The sequence below is a fragment of the Chaetodon auriga genome, chromosome 4 (assembly GCF_051107435.1).
Source record: "Chaetodon auriga isolate fChaAug3 chromosome 4, fChaAug3.hap1, whole genome shotgun sequence".
Taxonomy (NCBI): domain Eukaryota; kingdom Metazoa; phylum Chordata; class Actinopteri; order Chaetodontiformes; family Chaetodontidae; genus Chaetodon; species Chaetodon auriga.
In genome coordinates this window covers 11,039,308-11,065,289 of record NC_135077.1, presented here as the reverse complement: position 1 = coordinate 11,065,289, position 25,982 = coordinate 11,039,308, and the positions used below count along the sequence as shown (strand labels likewise).

The 25,982-nt window shown below is 41.7% G+C and overlaps 1 protein-coding gene across 2 annotated transcripts in view; it reads right to left on the bottom strand.

The window, feature by feature from the left end:
* Positions 1-4,021: 4,021 nt before the first annotated feature.
* ndst3 (N-deacetylase/N-sulfotransferase (heparan glucosaminyl) 3) overlaps positions 4,022-25,982 on the bottom strand; it is a 41,309-nt gene continuing 19,348 nt past the window's right edge. Inside the window, exons 6-15 of one of the 2 annotated variants that reach the window (XM_076728349.1) lie at positions 24,699-24,827; positions 16,405-16,587; positions 15,715-15,811; positions 14,709-14,832; positions 13,916-14,090; positions 13,438-13,608; positions 12,355-12,464; positions 8,275-8,377; positions 7,124-7,234; positions 4,022-5,263 (exon numbers count right to left, since the gene is read on the bottom strand). In XM_076728349.1, coding sequence (XP_076584464.1) covers positions 5,255-5,263; positions 7,124-7,234; positions 8,275-8,377; positions 12,355-12,464; positions 13,438-13,608; positions 13,916-14,090; positions 14,709-14,832; positions 15,715-15,811; positions 16,405-16,587; positions 24,699-24,827 — 1,212 coding nt within the window. In that variant the 3' untranslated portion in view covers positions 4,022-5,254. The remainder of the gene's footprint in view (positions 5,264-7,123; positions 7,235-8,274; positions 8,378-12,354; positions 12,465-13,437; positions 13,609-13,915; positions 14,091-14,708; positions 14,833-15,714; positions 15,812-16,404; positions 16,588-24,698; positions 24,828-25,982) is intronic. The other variant, XM_076728348.1, reaches the window with a different exon arrangement.

Genomic DNA, 25,982 nt, shown 5'->3' with positions numbered 1-25,982 from the left:
GTCTGAGTCTGTCGTGGATTTGGTTAAGACACTTAATAATGTGTTTGTGTAAAAGCATTTTGTTGTTACTGTTTATACTTTCAGAGTGGTTGTTGCGCTTTGTTTTACACGTTCTATCGTTTCCACACATGTGAAAGGTGACAGCAGCTGGAACTGGCAGACCTCTTTCAGTTTTGTTTCTGACTGCAAACTGTCAGAGTGAGCACCACTATGTTGGACAATGTGTATGCACACACGCCTACACACAGTGTGTGCAGGAATGGCAGCCATTTACTGAGTTGCCCTCGTTTGCAAGGCAAACATGGCACGTTGACTCAACACACATTCAAGAACTGCGCCAACTGTTACAGTGAGAAGCTGCATGACATCTTGGCAACATCCATAAAAGTATCCTTATCTTTCCAGCAGTTGTATTTTATTCCTCAAGCGCTTCAAAATACCTTTGCTTCTTGTATCAATGCACTGGATTTGCTGTACATTTTTTCTCCTTAAATGCCAAATACTTCCTGGACAGAGTGTTTATATCAGCACAGTAGGTCTTAACAGCCAACAGAACAGCACCATCTTGTGGTCAAACCATCACATTAGACTGACTTCTGTAATTCTGATTTGTCGCTTGTTATTTGTTACCTTGCACTGACATATGGACCTAAGATAATGATTACTGCCACTAATTGTATTATCAAAATGCATACAGTACCATGAGACAATGTTTCAAACGATCTTGAAAGGCATCGTAATAAGAATGGGCTTGTCTGGCTCTGAAAGTGGTGACTAATGTCATTCCCACCGTGGCTGTGCCTTCACCTCATTTTAAAATATTGAATTTATGAGTAATTTATGAGCCATGTCGCTGAGAATAAAATGTCATCATGCATTACTGCCTTTGTACCTCTGAAACTCTCCCTTTTCGCCCTCATAGAGTTTTGATGAAGCACAGTGACGTTACACAACAGTTTTAATCAAAACTGAATTATGTATCAACCAGATGCGATGGTTGCACAATGGTAGTTATGCAAAGGTATTTTTGCACACACATGAACACAGAGGCAGATAATTCATTTAACTAATGAGCACAGAAGGCACAGCATGTGGCAGGGGGGGTGTTTATGGGAGTAAATCTGCAACCTGCAACTCGTAATTTATCTTGTTTTACATCTGCTAAATTGATTGTCTGAACTCCCAAGAACTGCCACGAGCGAGAACACAGTTGTCCTCACTGTCTGAGAGCACCCTCCTATGGTCATTGTCCCACATTACAAAATCCACGGAGCTAATGCAACATGGTACACAGTCTGAAAAATCAAAAACTGTTCTTATTTTCAACATGCATGATTACACATCACATTTTTTTTTTTTTAATACTATCAGCGTTCTTGAATTTCATAATGTTTGCAACTATCAGTACAAAACACACACACACACACACACACACACACACACACACACACACATTCTCACCACAGACATTCTCACCACAGACAGTAGCGAAAATCTAAGTATTGTGCATAAACATTAAAATAATGATTAGAGGAACCAGACAACATTGCCCCTTTTTTGTCCTTTACGTTTTGCTATCCCCACTGTGCCTCCAGCTATAACTTTCTGCACTAATGAGCTTATATTAGATGTCACCAGCAGTGATGCAGAACAGAAGGTCTCATTATACATGGATGATTTATTTCTGCTCGTATCTGTTTCCATCCCTTAAAGTATGGCAACACTTGGGGAAAATCAGTTGGCAAAGATCTAAAGATAGTGATTAAACCTGAATGAGAGTGATCTCATGCACATCAAATTGGCTGCTGAGAAACTCCCTCCTCAACCAGCTACTTTTGAATGTTTATAGACGTGTGGTTTCTGTTACTTTTAGACTGATTATATCTACATCTGCCACACTTGAGTGTCCTACCTTCATCTGGAGCACGCTCTCTCCTTTAAACTTTAATCTTTGAAACTGCAATCTTAAAAAGCTGTTTGAGAGAACTGAAAAAGATGATGCAACCACCTAAATCTTCTCATGGCTTATGACTGTCTGCTTTGCAGTGGCTGTAAATAAACTGCCCTTTCCATTTCTTAACCACAAGCCTGTTGTTTTTCTGTCAACAGTGACACAGTTCTGACTACACATGCTTTCACTTCATTCTCTGTGAGCCCATCTATTTAACCTACTGTATGCAGTAACAAACAAACAAGCAAAAAACATTACAGCCATAATATCATATCCAACTAATTGCAGTTTTATATGTATGCACACTCGAGACTTAATTAGTACACTGGATGCTTTCCTGCTATTACTCTGATGACTGCAATAATGATCAATCATTTGTTATGCCTTGTAAATGAGCCATAATTGGAACACCTGAAATAATTTAATCATTAATCAGTTCTGGCTCCTTACAAACACAAAGGGCTACTGCAGGGATGGAGCTACTGTAGATAAAGACAATGATTTATGGGAAGCTATATTGTATATTTCAGCTTTCATCCATATCTGCCAAAAAAGCATTCTGTGACTGCGAAGAAATCGTTAAATGGTTCCTTAAAAAAAGTCAAATATGTATTTTTTTCAGATTGTGTGTTCTCGCTCCTTCATTCCAACCTCGCTGGTCATACAAAGATGTTTTTATTGATTTCTCATCCAGTACTGTCTTCCAGTCTGATCTTCCAGACCCATTTGGACTGTGATGCTGTTTAGATGCCTGAGGCGGAAATCTGATGGACTCCATGGCTAAATGTCATATCCTGCTGCTTGGGTAATGTCAGAGTCCTCCATCACATTCAAGGTTTATTGCAAATGTTCTACATTTTATGATCAGAGAAAAAAACGGCTTAACAGCAGATTGAAGATGTGATCTCACCTCGGATCTTTCACTGTAGTATATCAAACCCCACACCCTCTAACACTGACTGATATGTATCTGATTATCATGTTGTGCCTTGAAGGATAGGTGCACAATTTTTCAAGTCCATCTTAAAATGACATGCAGACGTCCATGTGAACACTGAAACGAGTTCTGCTTGCTTGTTCATTATAAGATCCTTTCCTAACACACCTTCAGTGTACTAGGGCCAAATCCACAGTCCTTGTTTTGAGCAGAAATTAATTTAATAGTTTGTCTGAAGCTAATGGAAGTCTAAAACAGTGCAAAGGCAACTTATTTAATGTTTGACCTCATCAGCTTCATTGATTTTTATATATAGATGCTTATTCTGAATTTGATGGAAGCGGCACATTTCAAATAAATTAAGACAGGAGCAACAAGGTGATGGTATCATGATGAAAGGGGCATCCTCGAAGGGCTCAGTCGTTCACAAGTAAGGATGGAGCCAGTTTCACCACTTTGTGAACATGTGATTGTATAAAGGATATCTTACTGCACAGGAAAACTTTATAAAACCGTTGTCAGTGAACACAGTTTGTTTGCAAATGATTGCACTCTGTTTTTATTTGCATTTTACGCAGCATCCAAACTTATTTAGATTGAGGGTGGTCTGTGCTGTGGACTAAAGCATCATGTGTCACAAGCAGTAACACTGCACGACTCTCAGATGTCTATCATGGAATATCTTCACATACTTCTCACCATCATCTGCGCTTAAACTTTTACCTCACTGTTTCATCCATCATCATGTGGCCAAATTTAGGATGCAGAGTAAATAGGACATAGTGTGAATGTCTGCCTTGTCTTGACAGCATTGCCTGACATGAGGTTGTGTACTCTGCACATTTCTTATAAAAACAGGAATAGCAAAATAACCTTGTTGTTTGAAGTGAACATTATTGCACACTAGGTCAGTTCATGGTGACTGATGCAGTGTCTGACAGGCACAAGTTCTTCAAATAGCTAACTGTCATGCTTGTCATTTTCACTTACCTTAGAGGACAAACAGCCTATTGTCAACCATTTAAGATCATGTGACTTCACAAGGGTGTGTGTGTGCAGGTGTGTCCCTGCACAACATGGTTCATCTGTGTTTCTTGAACAGTGAAAAAAAACCCATCTTATGTTGTCATTCATGTCATTCATATCCATTTCTTTAATTTTGGTTTCTGTGTTTGACATTTAGGGGTTTTTTTGCATTCAAATTGAAGATCAACAACGTAGGCCACTGGATTTAAAAAGGAAAAAAAAAAAAGGAGGCTGAGACTCAAATGAGACGCTGACAAAAAGGAAATTGCCTGCGGTTGCAATAGCTACTTAAAGGGTCTTGGAATTAAGTGTCATATCCATTAGCCTCATTTTGGTCAATTTCCCTACCACACACTCATGTCTCCTCAGTCCTGAGCAGTGAAATCATCAGCGCTCGTGCTCTGCTAAATGGACACGGCGTTCTTCTGCATGACTTGTCACAGGAAAATAATGAGCAGGCGATGCATCTTGCTTCAGTGACTCATTTCCAGTCCATACTTTCCAGTGAAAGCCGCAAGTGACATCTCTAAGGGTGAACAACGCTAGCACGTCTACCAGAAACTAGCTTCATTTGAACAAATTAACTCACAAAACAAAGAAAACCTAGCATAGAAAATAACAGCCTGTCACTCACCCTGAGTCCATGCACTCATCCTCCCTGCCTATTCAGTCTCATTGTGATTAAAAAAAAACAAAAAAAACCAAAAACCCTCCCCCCCCAAAAAGGAAGACAAAACCACATTGGGTGCATGTTTTTTTTTTTTTTTTTTTTTTGTCTTGGAGGTACATGGAACAGAACAGAACTTAGTGCAAAGTCATCTCTATGGGAACCACACACAGCTGACCAGCGCTGTTCTGGCATCATAAATCAAAGGTGAAAATAAAACAATAATAACAGTAATAATAGTAGGAATAACCATTAAAGTCACCGCAGGTCGGCACGACAGTGCACCAGAGTTCAGAACAGGGTTTGAGAATCAAAGACTTGCCCAGTGCTCCTTGTCTCCCATAGTTCTCTGGTTCTTCCTTTTAGTCCTGCTTTCTTCAGAGCTGTCTGAGTCACCTGAAACTATCATTCCTCCATCCATCCATCCATTCATCCGCTCATTCATCCACTCATCCTTTCAAGTATTCAGTTTCAGCCCAACAAAGTTTCTTTGCACTTTCATGACTTCTGCTCCCTTCAGCAGCGTCACAGCTCCTTGGTGAAACAAGGCGCCCAGTCCTTGCCTTCACCTTCACTAAAAGGACACAGACAGTGCATCTGAACGTCAGGTGCTCCTGGTCACTTCCTGGTCTTTGACCCCTTGACCTTTAACCCCGGTTCATGGATGCAAAGGTTATCTAACCTTCAGAAAGTGGTAAACAGAGGGAGGGGATGGAGAGGGAAACGGAGAAGAGGGAAAGGAGAGAGGAGAAGTAATTTAATTCCATGTCGTTTGCCTATTGATTGATATGCCAACCGTGAAAAAAGACAGAAAACGTGCTGTGATTGCAGTGAATGTTCTGGAAAACCTAAGCGAACTTGTCAGGTGGCTCCGTCTGATTTATAAACAGTGACAAATGAAGCACAAACAAATCCTCAGACAAAAAGTCAAACAATGTTGAGCACTGCAGGAGAAAGAGAGCTCTGCAGGGATCAAGGTGAGACGGCTGTCAGCAACTGCACTTACACTTCAAAGCCTCATTTAAGTGCATGCTTTGAATATCTTGGCAGGATTAATCAAGGATTAGATCAAGTTAAAAAGACCTTTTTCTTCTTAAAAGCCAGCAATATTTGGCCATTGATAATCTATCCAAACATGTTGCGTTTGCTGCGTGCTTTGTATGGGTTCACCTCAAAAACATCTTCTATCAGTCAGCTTCTTACTATGAGCAGTGGGGTCCTACAGGAAGACAGCAATTTCTGTCAAAGTCGCAACAGCTTTGGGAGCCACGGGAGATTCTGCATTTGTTTTTTTTGAGTCCTCGCTGGATTGAAGCAGGAATCAAAATCAAATAACTGTTGAGGGGTTGCATTCTCGTGTTGCTGGCACTGTCAATCAAATCTGGGTCCAGTTTCATGAAGATCTGAACTAACTGTCAGACTTCAGATGCATGTTTGTCACAGCCTCTGAACAAAGCCTCTGTTTCGTGTGTTTGCCCACCTGCAGGTAGGGATGGGCGGAGCCAGCTAACTTAATGTTTTGCACCTGTGCAGGCTGTGGTACCCTGACTTACAGACTGAAGATTCATTTAGGATGTTGTTTGTGTCTTAGTTTCAGATAAAATGTTTTTTAAATCACGTGTTGTGTCCATCTTTATGTCATCCCAGCTCGATCCTGTGGGGATGGGAGTCAATTTCACAGTCCTTCACATGACTGGGAAGAGACAGGACTCATAATAACAATAGGTCAGTTTTTATACATATATAAATATGCAGTTCTAATATGATTAAACACTATTTTCTGTATTTTCAAACATAATGATCGTAATTCTGTTGTCTTTTTTCCTCTGCTTGCTGGTTGTTTGCAGCCACCTGACCAGTGCATCACATGGGTGGACAGCAAGGGAACGGGATGAGATTGGAGTCATTCTTCTGGGACTGGGACAGGACAGGTTTTTGATTTTTGTTTATTCTGTCGGGATCTGAGGTGGGTGAAAATCCACTCCTGTTGTCACCCTCTGGTGACAATGTCTAAAGTCATCTGATGCACAAAGCTGTCTTGTTCTTGACTGCCTTGAGTAAGACCAATTTGGAACAAATTCTGCTTGTGAATGTTTTAGGGCTAAATACTGCTGCTAACTCGTCAGTCAGGTTCAGGATGCTTTGCTGAACTGAAGGTCAGTGGGGTTATGTGGGGGAAATGTCCCTAATTCACATTTATGGTTTAAAATGTATACGTCTTTATTGCATTAAACTAATCTAAGAGCAAAATTAAGACTGTCATAAGACTGAAGACTGGTCTAAAATAGCTGTGCAACACCACCCTCTGCTCAAACCACACACACCTGATGGAGGAGATCAGATGAGTTAAATGTAATAACTAAGTCTGAGACTTTAATAGTTGCTTATTTGGTCACATAAACTTAATCTTATAAAGAAAAATTATGTTTTCTGGGGCTTTAAGAACATTTTTTTCAGTATACACTGATGTAAATCTCTCTAAATATTTCAATTTTAGTTACAAGCTAGTGAGATGAGTGTCATAGAGTTTAATGCCGCTGACCTTTTGAAGCTCCTCTCTTAGCCAGGAGGGAAGAGGCTGTCCGAGGCGATGCAGCAGCTTTGACAGCTCCACGTTGTGTTCCCTGTAGTACCTGGAGAGGTATGCATGAGCCTGAAGAGAGAAGAGGGGGGAAAAAAACGGAATAAGTGCAAAGGTGACAGCAAAATAAGTGAGCAGATGTAGATGGGAGAGTGAGGGAGATGGAATGAGGAAATAAAACAAATAGGGGAAGAATACAAGTTGGCGAGTCACGATTCGATAAGTGGTAGATGGGGAAGACAGAAAGTATAAAAAGACATATGGAAATTGGCAGAAACAGTGTGCAGAAGCATGAGAAAGGAGGAGGAGGTGAGTGGAAAAGGGGTTAGAAAGTAAGAAAGACGGTATGGAAGCAGGAGGCAAACAAGATGTTGAGAGAGATTAATGATGTGCCACCATCTTTAGATTAGTTTATTTCTCCTCGGTAGGACTTTAGGGCCACTAAGTGCCGAGTGGTATGAACAGAGCAAAGAAAAGAGAGGTTGGAGAGGGTGAAAATCATATGAGGGATGCATGAGATCCATTATTCCTCCTGTGTGCATCCCTCCACCTCCCATGTCTGCCCTCCTTGGTGTTCCCTCCATCTCCTCACCTGTCCTCTCTTTCTGTTCCCCCGGTGGAAACTCAAATACAGTTTAATTACAGGTGACACTGAGGTGCAGCCATTAGCCATGCGTGATCACATGTGGGAAGACAAATTGTGTCCATGTGTGTCTTCGTGTGCCAGCAAATGTGTGATTCATTGTCTGCAGGTCTGGTCTCTCCTCTATGGAATAAGTAGCCGGAACAGAGATTTATGGATTGGATTTTCTCCCTCTACCTTCCTCTCCCCATCCTCCATCCTCTGCCTCATGGGTGTTGTGTCACTATTGAGTCCTCATAATTAGGTTGTAACTTTCTGGCTGGATCTGATTGGCTGACAGCTTCCACCCCAATGCTGGGTCCTGTGGGAAATTTTGCCACAGCGATGGAGGCCACAGTAGGCTGGCACTGTCAGTCAGGATGCTGATTTCTCTGTTTTATTTGTCTCTTCCTCTAACGTTTCATTAAATGCATTTATAATTGTGTCCTACTGAGCAGAAATCCATTTTAATTAGAACGTGTAAGTTTACCTCTGGCTCCATAGGAGGGTACTTTCTCCCTTTGCTTTTTCCCAAGCATTTTGTCTTTCCTCCCTCAAGGAGCTGGCACCAAAAGCCCTTCTGAGGGTCGAATCTGAGAGAAAAAAAAATCAAAGAGAGGTGACAAAAGAGAGAGAGAGAGACAAGAGATCTTAATAAAAATAAAAAAAAATGAAATGGAGTATGTTCAGTATGGGTACGAATATAAAGCAGTCTTTCTTTTGTAAAGAAATTGCAGTTGAAAAAGAGTCACACACACTCAGAGACCAGATATAAATGTCACTTTGCATTCAGCACACTCTCTCCGTCTCTTACTCTTTTGCTATCGGTGTCTGACTGTCTCGTCTCGTCTCTCCGTGTCTCTATCGCCCTCCCTCCGTGTCTCTCCTCTCTGTCTCTATCCTCCCTCTCAATGCCAACACAACAATCACGAGCACAGCTTATTGACTGGCTCCACTTGTCCACTTCTTATGAATTAATGTATTAGTAGTATTTTATGAGATGGTTAAATAGAGTTAGAAATATGCATAGGCTACAGTTTGTTTTGTTTACTCATTTCCATGCAAATCTAATTTAAAAATGTGACTACGTATTGGTTTGCGTTCATTGTGTGTAAAGACTACCTGAGGGAGGCAACTGTACCAATGCTAGTGTATTTTTATAATGTACTGGACCATATTTATTAAAGGTTTTTTTTTTTTATTTCTGACCATCCAGCAGACTGCATGGAATTGGATTCTTTATGCCTCAACCTACCAGTGGATTAAAGTATATTTTTGTCTTTATACTAATACCACTTATTTTGCCCTCCGAGAGCTCCAGTGGGTGCAGAGGACACCACCACTCTGGTTATCATTCATTTATTTAAATGCCACGATACATTTGGAAAAAAAAATTAAATATGATATACACAGAATGTCGTCCTTGTTTTATCCAAAGTGTTTTTCATCTTCAGATTTTGTAAAACATGAGCTCATAATCAAGACTTGCTCCAGACAAAAAAGCATGATGGAGGATTATCTGACTGCCGTGGTTTACAGGTAAAGACAGCGATCACAACTTCGCTATCGGAAAGAGCAGACATCAGAAAACATGGCTCTCAAAGAGAGATAATGGCAATGAGATCAGATAGATAACGTACAATCACTGGGGGGATGTATGCAAGTGCCTGAGACGAAACTAAAATTCATGACTGAATGTAGAAAACGCAAAAAAGTGATGGAGGAATATTTTAATACATTTTATGCCTCTATAATGTTCCCATGTTGGTTCTAGCAGCATATAATGTGACAACCTGTCACAGGCTTGGGGCAAAGCACCCTCATAAATACACGCGCTTATTGCCGTGTGTATATGGAATATATGCACGAATACATATGAATGGATATGGATTTGGATGTATATTTCATGGTACACGTATGTGCATGTGTATACAGTATTTATGGATCTGCCTGCACATGTACTGTTTGTTTCCATGTGAGTATATTTACTGCATTATATTAATTTTTTAATCATTTTGCTACGCATGCATTTATGTATAGATTCATACACCTTGCTCTTGTAGTATAGTTGTACAAAATACAGCTGAAGAAGAGGTAAAAAGATATATGCTTTTGCTAACTGCTATTTGGCAGTCAGAGTATAAGGTCTAATGTGGGTGTGACTGAAAGATGCAAATGTTGTTCTTTATCTGCATGCATCAGTGGGTGAATAAAAGAGAAAAACGAGTTAAGTGGTTCTCCTTCAGTTTTCCTCTGACAGGACAGGAGGAAGAAAGGAGAGGGGGATTAAATAAATAGGCTGCAGTGTTGAGGATCTGTCAGACCGCTGCCATGTCAAAAGAATGAGAAGGAGAAAAGAAAGATTAGGCTTTTGTGTAACTTGGTCTTCACCCAACACACACACCCACACCCACACACACACACACACACACACACACACACACATACACTTCTGTCCTTGTGAGGACACTCATTGACATAATGCATTCCCTTGCCCCTTACCCTAACTTTAACCATCACAACTAAATACTTCAGCCCAGCTCTTACCCTCACCTTAACTCTAACCCTAATTCTAACCTAACCCTTTAAAACTCAAACTGGTTCTCACAAAGGTAGCTATACAAGTACGTGCACGCGCACCAACACACAGCCTTATTATTCTGTCAAAATGCATCTTGTTGCAAAGTATTTGTATGCATGTGGGCTTGTGATTCAAGACAGAGGCACTCTCTGTCCCAATCTGAGCTACAAATTCTAGATGTCCCTGTCTGGAGATTTGAGGGCTTGCAGGCAGATTGCATTCTGATGAGTGGTGCTTGAGAAATAAACATTTTGCCACTCCTCCCAAACTCACATCCAAAAATCTTTAATGGAGAATGAGTTGAAACAGAGCGTCAAGAGGCCAAAACTAATTCTCTCGGGTTGCTGAGTATTTTGTTGACACGCATATTTTAGGCATCCCTTCCAACATGCTGCACATATTAATAATACGATTGTACAGTGTATCTGTATTACAGACAAAACACTTGATGCTGTCTTTGAGTTTTATTATTAAGACCGAGAATGTTCCTCAGATGGTCAATACAGTTACAGATATATGAGAATGCTTAAGGGAACTGTATTTCCACATGACTTCTTTAATGTACATTAGTTTATCAACAGTGTGCTGAATTTGCTATCACTTGCTCAGTTGAACCCATTATTTCTCCCTTTTGCTCATGCCTTTTTTTTCAGTTCACAGAAGTCGCATTAGTTATTTATCTCGGTTACTAGCAATGGTCTCTATGCTGTTCTAGTTCCTTTGGATTGGCATTGTGCAATGCGCAAATCTTTTTCCTGCTTTTATGTATTCAGACAGGCAGCACCACAGACAGGCGGGCAGTGTAAGTGAGACAGTCAACGCTCTGTTGGGATTTGAGCCCAGGCCAGCAGCTCAGGGGGCTTCACCACTTGACTGTCTTTTGGCAAGAGTAAGCATCAAATTGTGACTGCAAAAACAAATTCATGTGTTTATTACGTAAAACAAGTATTATTCAAGAACTTACACATATATCATACAAGCAATGTCAGTCCTCAAAAGTCACCACATTATATAAAGTTACCTGCTCCATTCCTTGGCATTAAGGAATTACTGTTTTATTAATTTGACATTATACTAAGAATTTCTGCCATCTCTTTGTGGTGGAAATTCTCTTATTTCCTGTGAGAAACCTTTCTATAAAAGATGCTGGGACAAAGTTGTCTTTGTACTATTTAATAATGAATAGGAAGAGGTTTACAGAGCAACCAGACGTACAGCGTGAACCAAGTTTCAGCTGAAAGGACAGAGCTCGTACACCAGAGTTTGATTTTAGAGGTCTGACCCTGAACACGGTTCAAGACTGGTATTTTATTCTGTCTTGTGTGAATTTTACTTTCAGTTTGACGCGATGCCAAGCGGTTATGATACGAAGGCACACAAAGCCGTTGCCTCCTCAATGTGAAATATTTGGTCAGATTAAACAGGAATGAATGCACAATAGATGGAGCACAAGGCCAACAGTCATTTCAGGTCAAATGGAAAAGTAAAATACAGTTACAGTCCTCTATACTTAAATGTGAAAAATTTGAAGTGAAATGAATGCCTCCACCCTTTCTTCATTGCTGTTTCTTTTCTCTTTTGTGTCTCTTGTTCATTTTGTATCCATATTGTCTTTTTTTGTGACCACGTACATTTTTTTTTCTTTCCTTCAAATACTGACAAACCCACATCTGTGCAGTGTGTAATGGCTCAAAGCGAGAAGTGAACTGACCATCTGCTATTGGCTGATCTTTGGTGCCAAGTGATGTCACTGTCGTATTTTTCAGAGAATGACTCCACCTGGCACCAAAGACTGGCAAAGAGGAGCTGGTCAGTTTAGTACCCCACTGTTCACCAGTAGATGTCAGGCTTCACACAGATTTGGATTTGGAGTGTCATTTCAGTAGAATCTGTGCTATCATTTCCATCGCAGCGCACACCAGGTGAAAGGTGGGCCTTACCTGAGGATGCCAGGGAAGAGATCAAAGAGAGAAAGCCAGAGGGACTTACGTGAGGGCTTGGGAGTAGTTGAAGTGGGGAGTGACTCCCAGGAACTTCTGGACTTCATCCATCACAGCTGCAGGGTCAGTTCTCAGCTGATGGCCGTCTATGATCATCAGCTACACACAGATACATTCATACTGTAACACTAGCTGCTATTGCATGGCTAGTTAGTACATTCCAACTAATTTAGAGAATGGGTAAAAGCAGAAGTACAGGGGGCAGCTTCTTTAGTGCAACATGATCCACTTTAATAAAAGTCATAAAAGTTCTCCTCATGGTGTATTGCTATTACTTCCTGTAGGCCATGTGTACTGTTATTGTTTGGAGTTCACAACAAAAATAGACATTTTAATGTTGAATCTTAAAGATTTTAATATAAACAAATGTCTGTTAAGTCACTATCACTGAATGAGGGAATACAGTGATTGAGCCAAAAGCCCACTGATGAAAGTATTGCAGTGTTTATATATTTGTAGTATTGCAAACTGGTATTACGAAAACACTTCAAGTTGCTGCTAATTTTTCTCCATTTTTTGACAGCGGATCATTTTTAAATATTGCAGGGAGTCATGGAACAAGAAGGAGCAGCCACAGTGAGCTGCAGGCGACAGGCAGCACACCTCCAACTTCTAAGCGAGCAAACCAACTCCTGTCACTGTGCCCTGCTGTCTGCAGACTCATGCCATGTGCAGCATAAAATCAGATCGTGGTTGCTCACAGAATGATAAAAAAAAGAACAATTATTGCTCGAGTTCTTTATTAATACACCAATAGTTTGTTTTGCTGCCCCCTGACTTCTGTGACCTGTAGTGTTTAACCACATTTGCTGTTATCACCAGCAACTGTAGGTATCGCTAAATCAACCAGGACTGAAATCTTCAAGACTGCAACTTTAAACAGGGCAAAATATACACAGTTACCATTCATTCAATTATGAACATGATCACCGTAAACATCAGTAAAGGCTCAAAAATAAATCAAATTTTTCATTCCCTTTCTTCAAAAGTTGAGAACAACGAGTCTCATCTTGGTGTGTTTGGTATCACTGTGCAGTAAAGTGCAGCCGTCTGTATCTGTGTCTGTGCCTACCTGGTTAGCAGGGTAGTAAGTGAGCCACCTCTCCAGGTGTGTGGAGTAGAGACCGGGGATGAGGCAGCGGCTCTGGAGGGAGCGGAGCTCGGCCGGCGCTCCCGGTCTTGCACTGATGACATCATAGAAGGTGAACTGCAGGGCTGCGTGGTCCTCGTGAGCTCTTTGATGCTGCGAAGGACAATGACATAACATTTGAGCTGGCACGTTGTTGACATTCATGTCTCATTAATCAAACAGACTTAGAGATGATTTCAGTATCTCGTGACATTTCCCACATTGAGATGTATAGATGAAGCAGGCTCATTAACTCCACGCTCGCAGAGAGAGATCAGACTCTGCACACATTCTTGGATATGGAAACTAATTAAAATCAATACAGAGATGAAGCATGACATGAAGCAGGCAGCTGTACAGGGTTAAAAATAATACATGTGCAGTCAGTGGCATCTAATATATGCTGTGTTTGTGTATGTACCTGATACCAGCTGTAGGCCCTGTCAGAGGGGTTGATGAGCAGGGTGATGATCTTGGCCTTGGGCAGCAGCGCAGCAGCTCGTCGCGGGGACTCCTCCGAGGGGAAGTAGTTAGCGCTCTTCTCGAACAGGAAGTCCGTGGTAACATTAGAGGGCATGGGGAAAAACTCCATGTACCTGAGGCAACAGAAACACACAAAAGTGAGACGAAATACACATACACACACTCATGATAGACACCCCCTACCACAGCGTTACTGCGAACTCAGTAACCACGAGTGCACGCTGCTGAACTCTCACACATTCTTCAAAGTCAGATACAAGTTTTAAAGTCACCAAGTTAGGGCACTAATCTGTGCATAGACAATGAGCCTAAAATAAACTTGCTGATACAATTTGAACAGTTTTTCATGAGGAATTTTCAGTGTTAAATCCTTTCTGGATGACTTCCGAGACTCCACCAGCTGTGTCTCTGTCACTTAAGTAACCCATTTATGGGTCAATTTAGGAAGCCATATGCCTGTTGGCTTATGTTTGCAGGCTTAAAAGATCATTTTAAAGACGTTGTTGAACTGTTTTGAACTGCTTAATGTATTGTTAAAGTCGTCAAGACACATTACAGTCTGTAACAACTTTGCAAAATGAGAAAGACTTGTTTATAATCTTTCATTTGACCTTCCATTCTGGCTAATAAAAAAGGCATAGAGAGAGAAGGAAAGATAGGCAAGTGTGTGTGTGTGTGTGTGTGTGTGTGTGTGTGTTTGTATATGTGTGTGTGTTTGTGCATGTTCTCACCAGTCAATTCCTTTGTGGTAGTTATTGGTGTTGAAGAACTGGACCTCCTCATAAGTCTTTGGACTGGGGAAGTTACTGGAGATGGAGGGATGCATGAGCAGGAAGAGATAAAGTGCTGTCGTTCCTGGAAGAAAGGGCATAATTCATAACTGGCTCGTTAATTCAGCTCAGCAGAGAGTATTGTGTGTGTGTGTGTGTGTGTGTGTGTGTGTGTGTGTGTGTGTGTGTGTGTGGATGTGTCAGTAGCTGTCATCCACTGATCCATACTGGATGATTTTTCTCTCCCCAAGATTTATATCTTGCTGAGAATACACTATATGTGTGTGTGAGTGTGTCTGCAGAGATCGCAGGCCTCCCCATCAAATGATTCAAAGCCATTTGACACCAATCAGCACTGGGGCTCTGGTCGTGCCCTCTGTCTCACCCACAGCGGCTCTCTTTTCACCCTGTTCCACTCAGACTTGCGCCCACACATCCTGCTACCCCCTCTCCCTGTTTTCCTATTTGCTCTCTGACACGCGAGGTATACCCTGCAATAAAATAAATACAATTTATTGTTGTTGGGCTGCCAGTGTTGCTATAGTGACCTCTCCTCCCATTTAGAAAATTATCACCTAGTTAATTAGCAGCATTGCGGGACCTCCTCACCTCTAACAACAAACACCAGCAATTAGAACTCCTGAAATCACACAGAGGCGACATCATGAATTGCAGATTTTTCATAATGTCCTATTCTTTTTGTCTCTCTGCAAAAGACCAAAGTATGAAAAAGAAAAAGGTAGAGGGTGGTAGCTCAGAACTGTATCTCTATGCATCTAAAGTAGATAGTATGTGGGTGGAAGAAAGGAGGTAAGAGCTTCCTCCTTTGTCTCCCTCTGACAGAACCAATGGAGTGAGGGGGATTAAATGAATGGGCTCTGATGTTGAGGATCTCGACACCTGGGCACACAGAGGGAGTCTCTTTGTTGCATGTGCATGTCTGAGTGCGCATTTGCGTGCAGCTTACCTGTTTTCTGTGGCCCTATGACCATGAACTTGGGTAATCTGTCGCAGGTTTTCTCTTTAGACCAGATGTCTTTGTGCCGTTTGTCATCGCACGGATTCTACAGAGGCATAGATTAAGGATTAGAGGTTAAAGTAATTACTATATATTGCATACAAAAGCATGCATGCCTGAATAACTAGTGCATGCAGGATTTGCTACACAGAATGAATTAAGTTATTCTTATTGAGCCATGCACACAACTATTCACAGCCTACAGCAGCTTACAAGACACCACAAATTCATATGAGCCTGAACAAGCGCGCTGCATATACATTTTCAAAAACACTATATAAAAGTCAAAAAATGGAAAATCAACATTTACAGTCAAATCCTCGGACCTTTATTGTCTCTAACTAAATTCAGAAATCAATTGCAAGAATAAGTACTATAATAAATCAGTGTAAATACTCAGTTTAGTAGTCCATCTTGCTTTCTTTTCCAGGCTTTTGAGACAAAGTTAGCATTGTGAAAGAGGCACTCTCATGAAATCGTCATAATTCAAATGGAACTCTGTTTCGGCACAGCTCACACAATCTGTTTTCATCCTGAATAGTTTTGAGTCTGCACAATAACAAGATCACATTACACGTAAAAACACGGTAAAAACGCACACAAGCCCATACATGTGGGCAAATACCCACACATACACACCTGCCAGAGTGGGTTCCTTTGTTCAGGGAAAAGCTGGAAGTACTTGTGTGCGAGCTGCAGCGGCGGGAGCGTGTGGAGTTTCAGGTTTGTCCACGAGCGAAGGAAGGAGGCCAGGTGGACGAATGTGTAAAGACCAAGTCGATCGTTGCCATAGTTAGACAGGTGGGTCATGAATATACTGATCTAAGGTGGAGAAATACAGAGGAGAGAGAGTAGGGGGGTAGAGAGAAAAGGGGAAAGGAAATTTAAACTTATTGTGTTCTGCAAAATTGTGATAAAGTCAAAATCTCATTTCCCAAGTTACCATTTGTGAAAACTGAGGCAGCGCAGTAAATCTAATTACTGTTGTTGTGACTGCAGTGGAAAGCAAACAGATTATTTCTCAGTGTGTGATGGTTTTAAAGTCAGTAACAGAGCAGCTGTCCACCGGGTATCAATATTTGCCATCACTTTGCGAAGTGACACACTCACTTTTGTTATGTAAGATTAAACATTAACTTTCAGCACAATACAGTCTCAAGTATAAAGAGCGAAGCAGATAAACTGGAACGGATGTATTCACCTCTCCTGATAGATAAAGCTGAGGAGGCAGCACAATACTCCTCACAGCTACTGGCTGATACGAGGTGCAGCTACACACCGCAAAAGTGTTTCAGAGTGTGTCGGGTGTGTGTTCATGACGGTTAATGTGTGTGAGGGAGAAGGAGAGGCTCAGAGGGAATGAAGGAGCGATAGTGTGTTGGTCCAGGCTATCTGTCCATGCCTCAGTGCTTTTATAGGCTGATCAAAGAGACAAGCTAAGATAGCTGCTACAGACAAATGCGCACACACACACACACACACACACACACACACACACACACACACACACACACACACAGACACACACACATGCGCTTCTTTTGTGATTGGAGGGAGCTTGGGAACGTGAAGTGTCTGGATGAAACGGTAACATCAGCCATTAAGATATGAATTATTTGGTGGATGTGAGCATGTGTGTGTCTGCCTGTGTGCATGGATGACTGTGTGTCAGTATATTTGGGAGTATGCCTGCAAAAGTGAACACACACAGACACAGAGAGACCCACACAGGCATGCACAGTGAATTTCCCGGTGACAGAGGACTGTCGGTGCTCCTCTTTAACGCTGAAGGTTGCCGTAGATACAAAGCGACAAAGTGTCCGGGTTTGATGGATCAGCGTCCGGCCGACCTGGAAAGCTGTTCAGAATACCGATCGCCCCCGAATACTGATGGGAGGGATGTGTGTGTGTGAGAGAGAGAGACACTGTGGGAGGGAGAAAGAGGAACCAGACATATGTGTGGAAAGTGTGTGTTTTGTGATAGAACACAACAGAGAAAGAAGAGAGAATAGCAAGGGTGTGCATGTCAATCATTTTTTATGTGTATGTGTGGATCTGAATAATTGTTTATGCATTTGTGCGTTTGCCGGCACAATTTTGTGCATCTGCCCCCCCCCCCTTCTTATCTTGTGTTCACTCTAAGCACACCAGCAGCGCACCATCCAGCCTCGCTTGCTTCGTATCAATCTAGTAGATGTTAGAGCAACAATGTGGAACACCTGTCAAGGCATCACCAGGCACTCAAGCAGGAACAACAGAAACACAAGCCAGAAAGAAATGTGCTTGCTCCTCCTCTCCAATGACTTGTAATGTCAAAAATGCCAAAGCCTCCCTCTTCAGTGCATGAATGGAGAGCTCGAAGCACTTCTCTTGGAATAAATGTATGAAATTAAATTCAGCACTGTGTCATCTATTCACGTTTGGGATTGAGAGGGAATATTTCCCACGGCATGCTGGTGTAGTTCAGGTTGGGGGAGGGGGAAGAGCGTGATAGGTTTATTATAAAATGAAAAGGTTTTGGACTGATATGCGGTGAATGCAGACGAATCTAAAGGGAGAAAATAAGATGCTATAAACCTTTTCACAGTCTCCCACCTCTCCCTTTTTGTGTTGTTTTGTGCTTTTTTTTCGAAAGCAGGCAAGGTGATCAAAAAGTGATTTATGTTGCCTTCAAACCACTCAATACCCTGTGATGTCTGACTCAGGTTGTGAGGGGACGTGGTGTACTGTATGTGTGTGTGTGTGTGTGTGTGTGTGCGCGCATGAAAGACAGAAGGGGGAGAATCTGAGTGTTATTGAACATGGAAACATTCATTATGGAGCTTAAGCACTGGCTGCCAAATTTAACAAAGGGGGAGAGAAGAAGATGATTTTCCTTGTAATTGGAGAACTGTAGACAAAATAGGGAGAAAAAAAAAGTACAGAGAGGTGTGTGTGTGTGTGTGTGTGTGTGTGTGTGTGTGTGTGTGGGGGGGGGGGGGGGGGGGGGGGGGGGGGCAGTGACAGTAACCTTGGCAGGTGAGTCTGAATTAAAAAACAAAATACCAAAAAGCCACTAGAGACAGTGTTAATCTCCCGACACAGTACACGCACCCTTCTGGTGGAAGAACTCACTGTGGCTAAGAATTCAATTAACTGAACCATATAAACCTTTTCTCTGCATCTGCTGCCACGTCTCATTTCCTGAATATTGGATTGCTTTGAGTCCCCTACGAGCCTTTAATAAAGAATACTGTGCTAATAATTTAACACCAGAATTGGGCTCAAATCATACTTGGAAGTCGGCTGGGAGCGAAGTGTAAAAATGAGAGACATAAACTCAACCCCACAGCCAATCCCTCTTTTAATCTCTGCCCCGTGTCTTTTCTTCTCGTGGCTCCTATGCAGCTTAATTTCCTCCCTCGCCTCGCATCCTTTTCAACGTTTTGCTCTCGCTCTCTTGTCAGCTCCACAAAGTGACTTTTGTTGGTTTTTTTTTTTTTTTTTTTTTTTTTATCTATGATCTCATGCTGACCTAGATGCTCTGATGAAGCATGTCAGTCCAACATGGGAGTGATGTTCTTCAAAATCCATGCACACATGAACACACACAGGCACATAAAACACCCGCGTACATGCACAAATTCCATGTCCTGGAAGATTAAGAGAGCCACCAGTCATGTATTTGAGTTTGTGACATGTTCCAATCCCCTCTAACATGATTGCATTTTTGAAGAAATTACTTATTTCACTGGCCTTTGGTTCAGGATGGATTTTTCCCACTTTTCTGTCTGTCCATCTATCCATTCATCCATCTATCTATCTATTTCCCTCTACACTCCCTCACTCCTTGTCCGTCTCTGCCCTATCTGCTGCCTTCTCTCTCCTTCAATGTGTAGCTGTAGCAGTCTATTTCCCATTACAGACCACTTAGTTCCACATACATTTCTCCCTGATTGAATTGTTATTGCTGCTAAAAAGAAGCCTACCCCCTCCAGTTTCATTCTCTCTCTCCTTCACCGTCATCCTCCTCTCTCCCCTCCTTCCTCCTGCAGTGTTCCTCTCTCTCTTTCCCAGAGTCCGTCTTGCTGTCTCTGTCTCATCAGTGGATAATTGAAAGCTGAACGTCAATACAGCAAATTATTTCAATTCAATTTATTCTGCCTGCTCCAGTCAACATCTTCTCTCCACTCTGCTGTTTTTCACTGCTATGCTCTCACTTTGTAATTTCTTCTCCTGTTTGGATTGAAGCTTATTGTGTGTGTGCACTTGTGTGTGACTGAGAGAAAGTGTGTGTGTGTGTGTTTGTCTGAAAGCCTGTATGTGTTGATGAGCTGCCAAAGCCTTCAGTAGCAATCAGCAGGACTCCCAAGAAATGGAAGGTAGGAGTGGAAATGAGAAAAAAAAAAAGTGTGGAAAGATTTGCACATGTGACCAAAGTCAACATGAACGGTTTGAAAAGAAAAAGAGAAGGAAGAGGGAGAAGGCCACCAGAGCCTTAGACAGAAGACGAAAGGTGAGGGATGGGAGGGTGAGTAACAGTGGGCTGGGAGATGAGGCAGATTGTGCTGATATTTGGTGTTTGGCTAATAAGCTTAGTGGCAGAGCTAAGCGCTAAATGTCAGCCCTGATATATGTCTACAGCTCTGCTTATGTCAGCAAGACACACATTTATGCAAACATACACATGCACACATACACAGATAGTTGGACGCTGATGCACTAACATATGCACTCGTGTGTGTGTTTGGGTGTGTGTGTGTGTGTGTGTGTGTGCCTGTATGTGCAGCACTTCCTCTTTGTATGTGTCTGGATTCACAAGTGACACAAGGTGCCGTGACCTGAAAATTAAATCTCAATCTGTCTGCCACCTTCTCACCCCGCTCCCTCCCCGTCTCCTCTTCTCAGCCATCTCTCTTTCCTCCCTCTCTCTCACCATCTCTCTGGCCATTTATATTGGGGAATGACTTGTGCCCTATTGGCTGTTTGCAGAGTCTAGGTCGTCCAATCGATTGTCGAGCTTATGTGAGACGGAGAGCTCAATGATCGCTGGTGCAGCCCGGAATGATGCAAAAGTAGCCAAACGCACATAGACACACGCACGCACACACACATATATAGCAGATGCGCGTGCACAGTCAGTGGTGAACCGCCACCACAGGCCAAATGTGATTTAAAGTCATTGAATGGGAAGTGACAATGTTACCAATGTGCAGATCATCAAACAATAGGAAAGCCCCGGGGGACTAAAGCAGAGAGCTACAGAACACTATTGATTACAGAGCACACACTAATGAAAGCTTTTGCGTCTGCAAATGGAAACATAGCAGGCAGAAGTGAAAATGAATCATCAGTCTGCATGTATACGTGAGCATGTGCGTATGTGTGTGCATGTTCATCACGGCGGACATTCAAATGTTTTCATGTTTAATAGCTCTCTTTATTAAGAGACACAATTAGAGGAGAGTTTCATCTCTTATTACACTGGTGAAGAAAGGGAGGCGGTCAGAGCGGAAGACAAAAGATTGTGGTAATAGAGGAAAAAATGTAATTAGCCTCTGTGTGTTTCTGCCTGTCAAGATGAAATTCAAACCCTTAACTGTGTGAGAGAGACAGAGAGGTGTGTGTGTGTGTGTGTGTGTGTGTGTGTGTGTGTGTGTGTGTGTAAGAGCGTGCAGAGGCATCCCTCTTTGTGTGTGAGCTCATGTTGAGATGACATCACTGGTGATGAGAGGCAAACTTTGTCAGGTCCTTTGTCCTTTGAGCAGCTATCAACAGTCACAGTCACACAAGAGTAACACACACACACACGCACGTACAGACAAACACACACTCACGCTAATTAAATTATCTGTAGAAATGTTTCTGGCACTAATCACCACCTCAGGAACACACTGCTCAGTCACAACAAAAATATGACATTATAATGTAACAAAAGCTGAAATTGGATGACATGTTTTGATGGAGGAGAACTTCTGAAGTATGCTATTATGGAAACTTCTCTGGATTTTTGGAAATGAAATGAAAACCACAAAAAAACAAACAAACAAAAGAACAGGCTGCTTCAACCCAAGCCCAGTGCACAGTTAGAAAACTGAGGCATGATGCAATATATGTTTTCATTAATGTAATTTGGGTAAAAAAAAAAAAAAAAATCTTATTATTGCAAAGCTATGTTTTTACACAAAAATTTGCTTGTGCTTTCAAACCAATTTAATTTACTGTAATGCTGTTTAATATATTAAAAGAACTTCCTCTTCTGTAGAATTTTCTTTCTACAGTATTTCTCTGATGTTGCTAATGTCTTAATTGGATTTTGTCACCCAACTGAACACTAGGTTAAAAAAACAATTTATCCTTATTGTTATAAAATCCTATTTTAGCATATTATACTATTATAATGAGCACCACAATAGCAGCACTTAAAACCACAACATACCAGGTTGTTGATATACCAGTACTATAATTAGTACTACCACCTTAATCATGTGAGAGAGGAGTTACTGTATCATAATTACTGTAATGTGTTTGGCTTTCTAAACAAATTAGTGTAAACTGTTATTTTAAGTGCTACTGCTTGGTTGAACTAGCCAGCGCTGAAATATTCTGACTTCATATACTTGATGTGTGTAGCAATAATAGCAACTTCTTATTCTCAAGTGGTACTTCCTTGGTCAGGTGTTGGGCTGTGTTTATGCAGCTCCGCACTGCTAAAAATCAGGCAGAAACAGAATAAATAAGCATTGGTTCCCTCATTGCATTTAGAGCAGGATGGGGAATCTGAGGAAACAACAGTGTTTCGTACACGGAGCCTTTGGGTAATTCTCCATTGGATCATTCGGTGCCTTGGCTTTATGGAGCAGCGGTGTTTACTCTGGAGGCACTCAGTCCAGCTGTCATGGAAGAAGCACCTCTCAGGGTCCTTTCAGATGATTTCAGGGACCAAAAGGCAGCCTGCAACCACTGTGCGAGTGTATGTACAGGGCAAGTTTAAAAGAGGGAGGTGGATTTATGTAAAATTTATAAGAGCAAGTCCATGATGTTAATTCTGTCCAAACTGGCTATGTCAGTAATTTTTATGGACTGCATGCTTCAATGCTTGTAAAGGTACTGGAATCTTTTAATGTATCTCCTTTTAAATTGCCAGTAAAAGAAGAAGAAGAAAAACCCCTCATGTTATAGTGGCCTGCTGGAATCGAAAATCTTGGCATTTCCTTTTTACAAGGCACTCTAGGAAGTCATTACTCGTGTTACCTTCAACTCAAAGATAAAATATAGAACTACCTGTCTTCCTCAACACTACATGTGTTTGTTCAGCCATTTTAGCTTGTGCTCCCCCTGCAAGCTAAATACACAGCTTTGCAGAAGGCTACATAAGTATTAGGCCCTATCACGATTCATTCAGTGAAGTGTATAATGAAATGAATGTTCAAAATGGCCGTGAGAAGGACTTTTTAAGCACAGTTGACTCTTTGTCTGGTTCATTTTCTCCACTGACTTCTGGCTTTAACAACACATTACAAGCAATTCACCTCCCCACTTATACCTCTCTTTGATAGAAAAAGGTAAATTACACTCTCTGTAGTTCTCACTCCAAACCAGCCACCTAGGTCTTTGTCTATTATTAGAAACCCATTGTCTATGCTAGGGGAAATGTAAAACACTTCACTTGATGTATAACAAAGGACATTTTTTTCCAGGAAGGTGTTACCTGATACAGAGAAGTTAGGAACAGAAAATGAAGCAATTAAAAGAGTTCTTTTGAACTGCATATTAATTGGTTTTGTTATATCAACTGTCATTTGAGAGTAGGACAACAAGCTCTCACAATATTTCTCAGATGTTATATGTTATTAGCATTTTTCAGTAGTTAAAACACTGTATTCAAAGGAAGAAACGGAGATGAACTGACGTGAAGACGGACAAAACAAAGGAAAAAACATCTAAATAAATAAAACAGCAAAGAATGGAAGGCAGAAGAAAGACACAAAGAGGGAATGGAAACAAAGGAAGAAAGGAAAGAAACAAAAGAAAGATGTCAGGAAATAGAGACAAAAAGAAAATACGGAATAAAAAAGAATAGCAAAAAGACAGACAGATGGAGACAAAGTGGTGCAGAGCGAGAAGAAAGGACTAGATTGGGTTGTTGTGCAAAGCTGCACTTGACTCTATGATGTTCGCTGAGTTCTGACAGCTCCTCTAGTTCAGCACTCCTCTACCTGACACTTCAATACGGCCTACCGCTGGTCTATGAGCATCTTTGTGCATGTCTGTGCATGTGCATGAGTGCGGTTTGAGTCAGAGAGAGATTGTTTGGGGATAATTCCTGGGAATTTCTATGTCTACCTTTAACTGTGTGCCTGCATGCACTTGTGAGCACGTGCGCGTGGATGAGCATCTTAACTGCCACCAAAACCTAATTCTGTTCCTTAATTCAAAGCAGAATCGAGTTGAGCTGACATACACAGCAGGGGTAAGCGAGAGGGGGAGGACACGTGTGTGTGTGTGTGTGTGTGCGTGTGTGTGTGCATGTGTATGTGTGACAGCAACCCCCCTGTGGTGAGACCTAATTTAAAGTGGGGAGATGAACACAGCTCCACTGTGAGAAGCAGCCCCTGACAAAAAAAGAGACAGACAGACACAGACACGCACACATGCACACTAACACACACGCACGCACACACATGAGCGCACACACACACACACACACACACAGACACACACGCCAGAATGAAAAATGAACCAGACAGAGAAGAAGTTACCTTTACAGACAGAGCGGGAAACCCAGTTGGTGCCTCTTTAAGGTGCAAAAATCAAAATAGAAAGTAAGTCCTCCCTGTTTCTCGCTCTGCATATCTGTTTACATGTGCAAGTGTGTGTGTGTGTGTGTGTGTGTGTGTGTGTGTGTGTGTGTGTGTGTGTATGTTTGTGTGTGTGTAGTTTCTCTGACTCACTGGGTTGAGTAGCACAGTGAGAAACAGCTCTCCCCCACGGATGCTTTTGTCCAGTTCTTTAGGTCCACCAGGGTATTCCTTATAGTAGATGGTGTGAGTAAACAAGCCACACGTCTGACGAGGCAGCACCTACACACAAACACACAACCACACACACGCACACAAAAAGAGGACTAGTTACTATCTTTCACATCTTTAGTTTGCACAGGAAAAGTACAAAAATTAAATAATTGGTTGTTTTCAAAGAGCTCTCCTCTGATTTAGCATTGCACTCCTATAATATTGTGGAACTCACAAGCTTGTTTCTCATCAAAACCTACATTACCCACAATGCAACCTGACAATTGGTTCAAGTGGAGAGGAGGAGCATGCTTCAGAAGCCTGCTAAACTTGCTTCTACTTCTTCCTTCGGATTGTTTTCATTTTCAAACTTGCACTTTTCAAGTGACTTCATCTGAAGACTACAAGTCTAAATTTACCAGACTTTGCGCAGCTCTCTCTGGAGCTACAAACGGCTTTACACGACATTTCTTCACGTATGCAATAGTACTCCCCAAGACCTGTAAACAGACTTTGATGAGTAAAATTGGTGAAGTTCCCCCTTTACGTGGCACATGAACCCACTGTGATGCAATGATTTGAGATTAAACAATGGAGAAAACAGCCAGCTGTGCGTAAGCTTGTTGAAAGTGCTGATCACTCACCTATTTCAAGGCCAAAGTATAAACAAACCAGGCACAAAGATAACTTAAAATAATAAAAATAAATGAGCTGCCAGCATAAAAGATGACAGATATAAAGATGAAATATTCAGCTGTAGAGCCGCACTTGTCTGCATGCCAGTTTCTAAAAAGGAGCAGACAGCAGAGCAGGTCAGGGAGATTCTGATGTGGTGTCTTGCAGCATATGGCAACATTACGAATGACAGATGAGACTTCTACAGATGTTTCGAGTCACATTCTTGCAGAGAGTAACAAACCTTTTTCACAGCTGCCATTTTGACTGGTCACGGGATAAAATGGTGTAATTAATAACAAAAATGATGGCTGTGCTCCATTTGGGTGTTCCAGTTCCAGGAGTGGTATTGTACATGCTGGCTCGCTGGCTGCCCTTACTGGGACACTTAAATAGAATGGAGCCATCATTAAATGTTATTAGTTCCACCTGTGCCTTTCCTGTAATGACTAGTCAACACGTCTGCTGTGAAAAAGGTCTATAAGAGAGTCGAATTAGGGTTGTCCAAGGACACACCATTTACTGCTTTCGAGAGCCACGAGTCCTGAA